Source organism: Etheostoma spectabile, chromosome 22 (assembly GCF_008692095.1).
Source record: "Etheostoma spectabile isolate EspeVRDwgs_2016 chromosome 22, UIUC_Espe_1.0, whole genome shotgun sequence".
Classification (NCBI taxonomy): Eukaryota; Metazoa; Chordata; class Actinopteri; order Perciformes; family Percidae; genus Etheostoma; species Etheostoma spectabile.
This window is the reverse complement of record NC_045754.1, coordinates 8,197,938-8,211,169: the sequence shown is the minus strand read 5'-3', so window position 1 is coordinate 8,211,169 and position 13,232 is coordinate 8,197,938. Positions and strand designations below refer to the sequence as shown.

General features: G+C 37.7%; 1 protein-coding gene across 2 annotated transcripts in view; it reads right to left on the bottom strand.

Annotated features, from left to right (window-relative positions):
- Positions 1 to 13,232, bottom strand: part of cdh7a (cadherin 7a) — an 88,662-nt gene that overhangs the window by 43,382 nt on the left and 32,048 nt on the right. For both annotated transcript variants that reach the window (XM_032503405.1, XM_032503406.1), the window contains exons 3-4: positions 9,755 to 10,049; positions 373 to 492 (exon numbers count right to left, since the gene is read on the bottom strand). In XM_032503405.1, the coding sequence (XP_032359296.1) occupies positions 373 to 492; positions 9,755 to 10,049 (415 nt within the window). The remainder of the gene's footprint in view (positions 1 to 372; positions 493 to 9,754; positions 10,050 to 13,232) is intronic.

Here is a 13,232-nt window from a genome sequence, read left to right as displayed (position 1 = left end):
TATTACTGTGTGAATATTTAACTTGAATTTTTCGATCTGAATTTGAGCAATCAAATTTAAACAAACTTAATCTACTTTATCTGAAATTTTGTAACTTGTAAGTAAATCTGAATTTGTGACCATTGAAAACTATTTATCGAAATTCAGGTTTTTAAAATGAAAATCAAGAATGTTCATATTTACATTTCAAATAGGTGAATTCAGAACAAATCAATTCAGGATATGTTTTTCAAAACAAAATATTTCAATATTAAGTATTCAGTGGCTGTTACAGTTCAAAGACTTATGTCTCTTATTTGCTTCCTTACTGTTGCCACATCTGTGTCCTGTATCATATCACCATCATTTTGTCTGACACATGTTGTACCTTACCTGTCTTAGGCTCCACTGAGAAGTATGGCTGTCCATGGGTGATGCTGTAGACCACCCTGGCACTGTTCCCATATGTTGGGTCATCTGCATCTGTGGCTGCCACTTGCACTACCATGGTTCCTGTGGGCAGACAACCCATCATTAGTTTCCAAGACAGCATCCAGAAGCCAAGTCAGACAGAGCTAAATGTGGAAACAGTGATCATATCAACCGAGTGTGTGACCAATTCCACTTGAAAGTGGAAAAAAAGGGAGAAGGCAATCAAAATGTGGCTTCTGAGGCGGTAAATAATCTCATTAGTCAATAACTGTCTTCCTTTGTTGGGGTTGATGTTTACTTTAGTTTTGTTTTAAGTTTCATTTTTACACAAAATACCCGGGTTTAAAGCAGTTCTTCAATTCAGCAGGACCAAAAGAATGTAACATGTGCTGTGTTCTGGCTCTCGGCCTCAAACACTGCTAAATAAATAACACTTTCAGTTGTTGCCATTGTTTGCAGTGATGCTGCAGCAGGATTAAAGTGTAATTTTGAGCCTTTGGAGATCATTTCACTGCCATTGTTTTCATTTCCCTCCTGCAGATCAGTCAGCAGCATCTTTTCCGGTAACTTCAATCTGTTGATTGTAATTTAGCAGCCAAATGGGTTCTGCAACCAAGCTGTGCTCTGTTAAACAGACACTTCACCCACACCAAAAAAAAAATCACTATGTATCTCATATCATACTTATCCCAAAACTGCTAACGTTTTTTTCTTTAGAAGAGTCAAAGAGTTTGAACTTGTCCTCCAGCGATGTCATAGGAGGACACTGAAACTTTGTGTTCAAATAATTAGGACTGAATGAAATCTCTGTAGAATGTTATGAAACCAAGTTTCAGAAAAAGGCACAGTTGGGAAAACTGTTTTTCCTTCCTTTAATTCCTTTTTATCTTCCATTTTATTTTCCAGGTAAAATATTTGTACAGATGTTAAGCCCATTCAATTACAGATTGTAGGGTCCACAAACTACTTCTGGAGAAGATGTTGATCTGCAGAAAGGAAAATTTAACTTTAAAAACAAAATCCAATGTGAAGGCGAAAGCCAGCATAGCAGCACACACATCTCAAGTGTTATTTGTTTAGAATGACAAATTCTGGTGCTAGTACACAGTGGAAGGCAGATCTTCTGGTTCAGATGGCTGAACATTGCTCTTACTACAGTAAAAAAGGGTAGGGGTACATTTCATTTTACCAAACCTACGCAAGTTATCTATCCGAAAAGGCTGTACTAAGCCTGGAATCCATAAAAAAACAAGCACTTTATTGACAAACTGGTTACATGTGAAGGTATCTACATAAGAGTGACATGACATCGTCATGAATGTGTCATAAACATTATGATCAAGTCATGAACCTGTATGACATAACACTTCTTTTAGTTTTGTCATGAGTAGTTATGGTTATGGTTAAGGTAAGGGTTCATGTATCATGACTGTGTCATGACAGTTTCATGTGTTCATGACAGTGTCATGTGTTCATGACAGTGTCATGTCAATCTTATGTAGATTACTTCTAGTAAAGTGTTACAGTACAATTTAAGAGATGTATGACTTTGCCTATAATTCACATAAAAACACCTTTTAAACCATGTAAAAACCCTCAATTAATAATTAAGTTCAATGGGTGGTTTTGGCTGTTAGATAAAGAAACTTAATTCATTCATTAAAACATAAATCCAATAACAAATAAAAAATCCGTGTGTTAACTAGTATTATGTAAACACACATCAGTAAGTCATAAAGCTACCTTAGCTAACACAACAGCATCCACTGAGCCAAAACAGGTAGCTAAGGTTTGATTGACAGGGAAGGAATCTGACTATTGAATAATTGAAATTACAACATTGAATGTACACTGTAAAGTAACGATTGCCATATAGTTACTGTATATCCCCTTAGTTTCAGGAAAAGTGGAGTACTGCAGATAAAGTTATAAAACCCAAGATATAAAGACTGATTTTGTTTTAGTGCCCTGAAGTGCCCCCAAATCCCCTAACTTCCTTCCAGCTTACAAGAAGGAAATTTGTTTTCAAACTCGACTGTTAACTTGGCTGACAGCTGGCAATTGTTGTTTCTGCATGCAGTACAGTATTGTCCTCTGCCACTCTTCCTCGAGGCAGAGAGGAAGACAGCAGACATGACTCCTTGTGCATTTCTTTTTAAACATACCGACTGATCGCAGTTGATGTGACTTGAGCTGACAGCCGTGGTTCGGAAGGTAAAGGCAGAGAAGCGTTTGAAGATTTCACAGAGAAAACACAATCAGCGACAATCATTGGCAATCAATTTCAATAGGTCGGTCATACATTTGCCTTGTTGCTCCAACTGGGCTTATTTAATGGTTACAGACTTTTCATGTTAAGGAATTAATATCCATAAAATAATAGGGAGGAAAGGCAATTAATTGTTAAATTATCACAATCAACCATTATGGTTAAGGATATTGTTTGCTGTTAGACTGTACGTCAGGGTTGGTCTTAAAGCTGACGCCTACTGCACACTTTGCAGCGGTGAAATCATCAACAATAGACATTGTCGAAATAATCTTGAAAATGAAAATACATGCTTTTCCCAGTTGGACAAAAAAAAAAAAAGCTGCTTGAATATTTCACTTTAACGACTAGTTGCACATATTGTACAATCTGACAGAAATTGCTGTCCTGCAAGTTGGTGATATTTTACTTTGTAGAAAGCATCCTAATAAAAATCTCACTTTGGAACATGAGATGTTTTTTACAGGCTTTTTACAGAATGAAAGTGATCATGGAAATTGAAGATTAGAGTCCTCCATTCTGGCCATAAAGCAGAATTAACAGGCTCTGGCCCTGGATGTGAACAATATAATAGAGAAGCTTGGAGAAGTTATCACCAGGACCAGCTGTAGAAGGACACCTAGATTATATCATCACCTCTTAGTCATGACAGGTTATATTACAGGTAGTTTAAAATACCAAGGTCAAAGGATGACTGTATAGAAGAGAGCTCTGGCAATGTCTAAATCTATATTATAGGTTGATAGTTAAAATCACGTCACAGAGTGCTCTGTGGACAAGGCTGTAAATTAACATTCAATATGGACTCAGATATGGCACAGTTTCTGTTTTTCTTTTTTTCTACAGGTGGTGCAACAAACATGTTCTAACAATATTGTCAGAATGAAAGGTAATCTCAGCCGGGTGAGCCGGATGTCAAAAAAACACCCTGAATTTTAGAATTAGTATTTTCTGCTCTACGAAGCTGTCATCTGCTACTCAATGTGCCCCGTCTGTTTCCCTTCAATATTTGTCCATCTTCACTGATGTGATGGATCTGATCTTCACATTTTTTTCGTTTATTCCCCGCAGCTGTGTACAAAACAGGTTTCCTAATCAATTACGCATCTTGGGTGAGCAACTGTCATCTGCCAGTAATGAAAATAAATGTGGCATGCTTAAATCCGAATGGGAGACAGGTATTCTTCAGCCCCTTGAGTATAGAGGCTGCTGCATCCAACTGTCAAGTACAATATGCCTTTCTGAGTGCACACTCTCAATGCAAATTTGAAGAATGTGACCCAGAATGTAACTTTTATATTAATACAAGCCACATGTGCTTTCAAATAAAGGGCCTTCTTCTACAAATAAAAATATAATGTGACTAAAATAGAGCAATATGAAACCAAATATGTGACTTGAAAACGGAAATGAAACACAGATACATTAACTATACCTACAGTATTTTCAAAGATTCCGTTTATGCACAGTAATTTTGCAATGCCTTGAAGTATTCAAAGCTGCCACCGCTGATTAAGTTGATTTCATTTGTGCACATTAACATCTGCGCCCTGTTGCTTCAGGGAATATTGCTTAAAGTTCAATTCACTTTTATACATTTGCCAAGAGAAAATGAATTAAGGTACGGTAAGGTAAAGAAAGTTACCAACTACCAAAGGTACACTCTGTGGCCACTTTTTTTGGTATGTCTGTACAATCTAATGCAATCAAATACAACTGTTGCCATCTACTTTTATGATACCTATAATGTTTAGTTTAATGACAAAAGGAGGACAACAAATTTGAAAGTAGTACTAGAGTGCAGTAGACCCAGTGCTGGAAGAAATATTGAGATCCCTTACTAAAGTAATAATACTAATCGTGTGGTATTAGTATCCCTTAATAACCCTGTTTTCAGCTTAGTTTCTATTTAGCAAAAGAAGTAGGAGAATTTTCTGAACCCTTAAAGGAACACTTCACAGTCAGTTTATCACAAACGTTTATATTAAAAATCTCCAAATTCAGAGGTACATGGTTTTCACTGGACGGGAAGGGGATGAAAAAGTGTAATCTGAAAAGTAAAAAAAGTGTAAGACAAATGTAGTTAGATAAACAGTACAATATGTGTCTATGAGATGTAGTGGAGTAAAAGTATGAAGTTTGCATAAAATGTAAGGTAAAGTACAAGTACCTCAAATGTTCATTGTACACAGCTTGACTAAATGTACCACCTTTGACTAATATCTAAGTAATAAGCATTTCATCTCATTTAAACATTTCAGATTATGTCAACTGAACAGATGAGCTTTGCAAACATATATGTTAGGTACACCTGTACAGGGTGTACCTAACAAAGTGAATATAGAGTGTATATTCGTAACACACAATGCAAAAAGCAATTAACATGACCCTAGTCTACAGCCACAACATATTCCCGGATCTTCTTCTTTTCGGCTGGATTTCCTTTACCCTCCGCTTTCTTTGAGTTGGAATTTAAAATTCTGGTTGATTTATGAAGACTATGTTTAACTGCTCCTCAGATGTCTATCACTATCTGTCCAATATGCGTTTTCTGTTGCACAACAAAAAAAAATTTCCTTTCCGAGGCTATTTTGCTGCGGCACAGTGGCTCCGTCCGGCACTCAGCGCCGCCAATGACGGATTGTGTTTGGTTTAAGGAAATGCCAATAAACCAGAGCACGTCTTTCTCCCATCCCTGAATGCTGTGTTGACCAGCCAGACCCTCCTCTGCAGCGCTGTGTAGGAAGGTCTGGCAATGCAAGACTAACATGACCCCAAATAATGAAAAGAAAGGTATTTGAATCAACTTTCCAGAAGTCCTTTCTCCTTTCTAGAATGAAATGACTGTCCCATCCTTGATCTCCGCTGGCATGAATTAGACAGGAACAATGACAGCTGGATAAGGACCTGGTGAGTAGTAAATTCAAGAGCTTTGGCCTTGGGTTGACATTACATTCTCTTTGCTTGTAATGAGCCCTCAAACTGCTCTTTTGGCCCTTTGCTGTGCAGCTGGAGAGAGCCAGGCCCCGCGGTTGTCACACCTCCAACTGTCCTCGAGCTCTCTTGTCGTTTATTTGACATCCCTGTTGTGATTAAGACAAAAGCCTTCAGAGATCCTTGGGCCATAAGGTCTCTTTGTGTATGGACGAGCACTGCCTCTAATTACTTTAATTAATTGAATTCATGATTTCCTCTAAATTGAACCCATTCATCAGGGGTGCAGAGCTGTGACCATTAATGATTTAAAGACATCTATAAAGGAATTATGAGGACAAGAGGTGTGTGGCCCTTTCCTGCTCTTTACTACATTGGTGATTGATTTGAGCAGATATTTACAAAGAGAGGCGATGCATTTTTCTCCTGTTGTTCTCTCAACTTGGGATGAAGACCTTCACAGGAGCTGGCAGAGTCAATAAAGTGGCAAGGGTGACCCTGTGCCTCGGCGCTCATGGTGTGAACGCATTCCTCCTCTGTGGTTGATGTACCGAGTTGCTGTCTTATCTCGGGTTGGACACGAGACTCCAAGCCCTTGTACTCTAATCCTTTAGTTCCTTAAGCCTGAGCTCTGTACCCCCTGTTGACAGTCGGCTGTGTAATCCTTCAGAGATCTCCCTGCCTGTGAAGTAAGCACAGCATTGCTTCCCTTGGAACGACTACCACTTCCTCTGCATGCCTGCTGAAATTTTCATTTTTAACTTTGAAGGTTATAAAAAAGCCATAAACACCTTTCTTTTTTACTAATTTCCATCTTTATGGGACCATACATGTTTGAGGTTTCCAGGTGATGCTGATAAGCACAATGAGGATTTCAGTTCTTGATGTCTACAGGTTTGAGGAATTGCTGAATTGTGTTTTAATTTACTATGGTGGTAAAACGTTGAAATAATGAATAATGTTATATTAACATCGTCAAAGGGGTAGCGCTTACTTAATAACGAACAGAAAATGGTCATGTGTAGTTTCCCTCAGTTCTCTGGAGCTTTACAGCCTTATTTTTAATTTTTTTGTTTTTTTAGCCCTCTACCCTAATGTTTTGCTTCACTCTCGCTGGTCTTGGTTGTTTCCAAATGCAGCAGGCACCTTTTCACCATATGAACTTAAAAAGGTGATAATATATTATCAGGGGTGTTTCTAGGATTTAGGGACATTGAGAGCTTAGCCTGGACCTCTGGATGGTCCCCAAGACACTTGTAAACACTCTTTTTGGAGGCTTTAGTACGCACTCTGGCACCTTATTCAAATTCAAAGTGCATACTCATTAGAAAAATTGACGTGTTCCTAAAAAAATGGTGTTTACCACTCCAGATTAATTATGAATTGTGATGTTAAAAATATCAGTGGTTAGTAATTAGTATTGAGTAGATCACTATCACAATCAATCTCAATAAACGTTTACTGACTACAGTTGGGAAATCAGTTATTGAAGTAAACAGTGGTGGAATGTAGTGCATCTACTCCAAAAAAAGAGTATTTTCCATGTTGTGTTACTTCATATTTCTACTCTACTATATCCCAAAGTGGAAATATTGTACTACATCTATTTCACAGCTTTAGTTATTTTTCAGATCAGACTATATATACAAAATAATTCAACTAATAAAAGATGAGGTTTTAATATTGATTAAACTGCCCAGCAGCATCCAGACATCACACGGAACCGTCTGTAGCACGGCGTGAGAGCTGCGTCTGTAAATGCAGTTTTACAAAGCCTGGATGAAACCAAAGAGAAAAGATTTTTGTGAACAGACTTCCTCAATTGTCTACTCAAATATCTATCAACTTTAAGCAATTTTTAGATTTTTTCACATTTGAGTGGTGTTGATTTGTTTACATTACCATTTAAAACTTGCCCCAGGCACCTTCACATTATCTAATCTGGCACTCTTTACAAAACATTCGGACACCCTGATCGACAGTAACCTCTAGATTTAAAATTGTGTTTGGATGTTTTAAATCAAATGAATTGCAACTTACCACAAATCACACTTTTTCTACCAATTAACAGCCAAGTTCATTCCTGCCTCCATCCCATTACTCATAGTTCACTTGTGATTAAACCAAAGCTCCCAGCATGCCTATAAGCGCCTTGGGAACCCCTGGGAGGAGCTGGATAAAGTTATGGAGGTCTGTGCTGCTCTGAAATGCATTTGTCTGCTGAGAGGTACCTGTACATACCGGCTAGTATGAAGTCTGAGTCCAATTTGTGGAAAACATGCCCATGGCCTTTAAGCCTGATTCAGACCATAAGTTAGCTTGAGTCATTATTTAAAACATGCATCACTCATCAGCATTGCCCAGCCTAGAGGTCTTTCCTGGCATGTGTGAGGTGATAAACATGTAAATTAAGGCACATCAGACTTCATCCTAGTACAATGACTTAAAAACATTTTACGACCAGCACCATTAATTTCTTTTCGACAAAAATGAAGTTTATTAAGCATTAAAAGTGAAAAATTCATTCTAAGAAAGCCCTTAAAATAACACAAAAAACAAGGGTTGGAAAACAAATATTTTAAGTGCTATGTTAAGTACCATATAAAGAGCTCATACAGCATGGCTTTTCAATATGGAGGTCACTCTCTCTGTTTCTTGTACACCTGCTAAGTTAAAAAGCCTCAGGATGTTGTTAGGTCTTATTTGCATTTACTAGCATTTTGAGCTTGAGCGCGACCTGTTCTAAGCCTTGAAGGAAATCTTGACCGTGCAGCAAGAAGCAGTAAGTTAAAGAAAGGGTCTGATGAGATGGCTTCCTCCAAGACTGCATTTAAAACAGATAGATAAAAGAAATTTCTATAGTAATAAATGCTAATGTGATCTACGGAATATGAGCTGATAAGTCCTTAAGACAACGACAACTGATGTTTTTAGCCATGCTAGCAGAGTGGCTGCGTAAATGGCAATGTTGTCCGGTCGGTGCAAAACTTTTGTCTAAACAACTATTGGATGAATTGCCATGACATTTTGTTCAGACATGTATGGTCCCCAGAGGGAAAATCTGAATAAATATCAATTTGTCTAATAACTTTGATCCCTGATTTGTTTTTCCTTTGACTTTTTCATGCTGTTATTTTACTCTCTTTCATTAAGTATTTAACATTTCTAAATGTGTTCAACGCATACCTTGTGTACACCATCAGATGTACAAAGGTATTCAAAAGCTGAAGACCTCACAAGGAGAAAAGTACTCCTCAATACTTCTTTATCAGTGTAGAGTAGGGCTGGGTATTGTTCAAATATTTTTGATACCAGTATCACTACCAATACTTTGACTTCGATAATGGTTCCTGAACAATACTTTTTTTATACCAATTTTGAAAAAAATCCATTTTAACAAAAATAAATTACAACATTACACATTACGGCACAAATCGTTTTATTTATTTTTCAGCTCCTACTACGTGAGCCCAGTCTCTGTGCGTAATGTAGAGTTTTTCCTGCATGTCTTCATGACGTGTAACATTATAAACAGCCAATCACCAGCATTATTAGATCTTGGTAGAAGTGTGCTGCATGTTTATTGGCTCACTGACTCTGATGACATTTACTTCTTAAGTATTGAAATTTGGTGTTGAATGACAAGACATTTTTCAATACTCAATACAAAGGAGGCATTTTGGTCTGTGCCTAAAAAGTATTGAATTCACTACCCAGCATTGTGTAGAGTATTCATGAAAGGAACAAAGACGACCATAAACCTGCATGCGCTGGCTAAGGGATGCAAAAATCCAAGTAGTTTAACCTGGACTTCAATTGACGAGGAGCTCATGTACTAGAACAGCAGTTTAAATTGGGTCCAATGTGATTAGCACGTATTGAGTCTTACAAAGCGAACACGTTGGATTCAAATTAATATTGCAAACTTCACTATTCCCCCCATGACCTAAAGACTGAGAGAGATAAAGACAAATTCAGTGAGGTGGAAAATTATCAAATGCAGTTGTCTGAGCGAGGGCAAGTCAAAGAGAAAGTGTATAAGAGAGAGTAAAAAACAGGGATAAAGTAAAAAGACGGGAAAGAGAGGAAATATAAGAGGGAACTATATGGATTATATTTAAGAGAAATGGGGAAGCTTACCTAAGGGTGACATCTCTGGTACCCCTGCCAAGTATGGTCCATCAAGAAACTTTGGCTCATTATCGTTGATGTCCTGGACCTTGACCACAAATTCAGACCTGGGCTCTACGGGTATATTGGTGACTCGGTCTACAGCTTGAGCTTGGAGGGTGTAGTAGGGCTGTGCCTCCCGATCAAGGCGCTTTGTGGCGTGGATGTCCCCTGTGTTCTCATCAATGGTGAAGATGGAGGTGGCGCCCTCGCCAGTTAACACATACTTCACCTTGCCATCTCCTTTGTCCACATCTGAGTGTAGCTGAGAGACAAAAGAACATCAGAATAAGGCAACCATATAAGAAAGTAAACCGTCTATTGGAGAAAAAAATATTTCAATATTTTAGGTGTGAGGATCAGCATAGAGAATGACTTGAGGGCATTTGTCTTAAAGGAATGTTCCGCATGTAAATACTGAATAATGATTACAAACCTGAGGGTGAAACTTTTCAGTTTTTCACATTTCCTATTCAAAGATAACAAGCTAAATTGATTGGACTAGGATTTAAACTTGAATGTATGTTATCACATTTCATGTCACAAATTATATTGAATGTATTTTAATGTATGTGATAATATTTCAGGGTAAAAACCACTAAAATATGTACATGCAAATGTATGAAACACCATTTACATATTGTAAATTTCACTGCTGATATGCATACACAAGCAAACACACAACAACATGTTTATTGGACAAACATCCGAATCAATTCAAAAGATCAAAAACATGCGGCATTTATGTATGATTAATTATGTTACAAAATCCCCTCATGATTTGCATTTTGCTACAAAATAATTGAATGAAATGAAATGGAGCCACTTACTGCAATGCCGTTGTGACTAGTTATCTAATGTAATGGTCATTATGGATGATCAAACTAGCTATTTTCCATTAAAACATCCAGCAATAAGTAGCTCATCTCACATTTAGAAAAATGACATACTTTAGTGCTTACAAAATACAAAAAATACAATGACGATTCACCAAATGGATCTTTGTATTTCACTTATTTTCTGTCTGGAAACCAAAAACAATGGATCATACCTTTTTCCAAAATAACGCGGCAACACAATAACATCTTCCTGTGAAATGTTTTATGCATTGCATTAGTGGAGGACCCTATATTGGCTCTCACTGGCATCTTTGCTTTTATACCAATGTCAGGTGTAGATATTTTTCTGGCCACAAGTAGTCTAATATTCAAACAGTCTTTTGAATATCAGTGAATGAGTGCTCTGTTGAGTGAAAGCTGGACTCAAAATCCTTCCATTTTGTGATTCTTTTCATTCATGTTCTACCCTTTTGGAATAAAAGGAGAACAGATGGTTTGGTAGATGTGAATGTTCTCTGTGCAATTTCTCAATGGCATCTGTTTCAAATGACTTCTGGAAAATAAAGCTGAAATATTTTCAAAAGTTCCATTTCATTGCCATTGAAAACGGCCTACTGTACTACTTTTAGCAAAACTGATTCCATTTCTTTTCTCTCTCTGGGAATCAATAGCAAGAGCTATTATCCACATAAAACAACCTTGTCTTAAACAAGTGGCACACCAAGTAACGGTCAATTTCCCATTTTCCAATCGAATTGGTTCAACTCAAAACATGTGGATTACCACTATAAAAAATGAGGTCTGTTTCTAGGAGCAGCTAGAATATTAATAGGAGTTTTTTTATGGTACTCCATAAACAGACAGGCAAGATCTTTTTTTTTATCATTGAACCTGTGCAGTCTCTACAACAACCTTCTTCATATGCCAGAGTTTTAATCTCAGGAGAACAAGTCATGAGTACAAAGATGACCTTAAGGCCCCACCTCAAAGTACAACTCCAACAAAAATAAACCTTGAACAACTCTAAAGAAAGAACACTTGAAGCTTGTTGGAGCATTAAAATTACCATGACAAGTAACCAGCCTTGAATAATCCTGTTTGAAGTCAGAGCTGTCTGATGGCCATCAACCCCTTCAATGTTCTGAACAATAGAGGGATCACAGAAACTGCCATATATCTCACGGGAAGGCCGTTGTTGGTGTGTAACGATGGACAGATGGACCATTTTCAACTGTCAGCATTGAGCAAAGTGCATATTTCTGTCTTTACCACATCACCTACAATGTGACAAAACACCCCAATTAACAGCAAAGGATGTAGAGCAAGCTTTTAGTGGATTTTTTTCAAGGAATGTTTTTCCTGATTTGGTGTTAAAAGTGAACGGAATAAAGCGTCAATTGAACCTGTAATATCTACACTTCAATAACGTCAGTCTCCCAGTTCTTTTAATTGTCACCAAGAGTGCTCCTAAATCACTGCTGGTAATGCAAACACAGATTTTTGCCTTGGTTTAGATTTCTCCAGTTCTAAACGCATTTATGTATTTGATTAGGACAATGCACATTAATGAACATTTCTGTAAATGCGCCAGTGTTAGTCAATTGGCTAGTTTTCAACTGCAGTCCTACCTAGGATGCATGTCTTTTATGGTGGGAAGAAACCGGAGTACCCGGAGGAAACCCACACAAACATGGGGAGAACATACAAACTCCACACAGAAAGGCCCAGAACGACCTGGATTCGAACCAATAACTTTCTTGCTGTGAGGCAGAAGTGCTAACCACTTAGCCACCATGCTGCCCGGTGTGCCAATGAGCCCTTTAGTTTCAAATGAAGAAATGATCAACTCTTCCAGGAGCCGTACTAAAACTACATTGCTCCTCATGTATCTCTGATTCGCCAATCAGTTGAAGTCCTTGTCAGACTGGTCTGTTTACTCAAGGAGCCTGAAGTGTCTTCTTGAACTCAAAGTGACACAAAACAGGCATGCAACCAATGGCATCCAGAAAACAACAAAAGGTTTTTGCATTTCAAGGTGAATTTCCTTTGCTGTTGTGCTTTGTGGGTCATGTGTAAGGCTTAGAACACGTGCGACTGCCAATACGTCATTATTTGGGTCGTGGTGATCTTCACTGTATTCCTACCACTGAGCGATCTGCAGTTGTGTTCACCAGCTAACTGGTGCAGATGAAAACCATCAAGGTAAAAGCCTGCCCTGACGCCTAGCCTGATGGTTTGTCAAACCTCTTTGACGCTACGTGATTTTTAATATCCTCAGCACACCTCAATAGCTTGAGCACAAAAAAGTACAGTTACTGTATTACTCTATACAGAAATAGTAAAGAGATTATAATTGAGCAATTCAATTATTATTTGTATTATTATATGTTTTATCATTTTTATTTTTTACTGTCGAAAAGGAACAAATGCAAAGTATGTGCACACAGCGTGCAGTGTTTTTCAATTATTTACTTGCCTCTCTCGTTGTTCATTGTGTAGTGCACTGGCAAAAGCCTATTATACAAGATTTTGTTTTATAATACAATGCACTCACACACAAATATTGTTGCAACTCTTCCTTCAATTTCTATCAATCTATAAATGTCAAC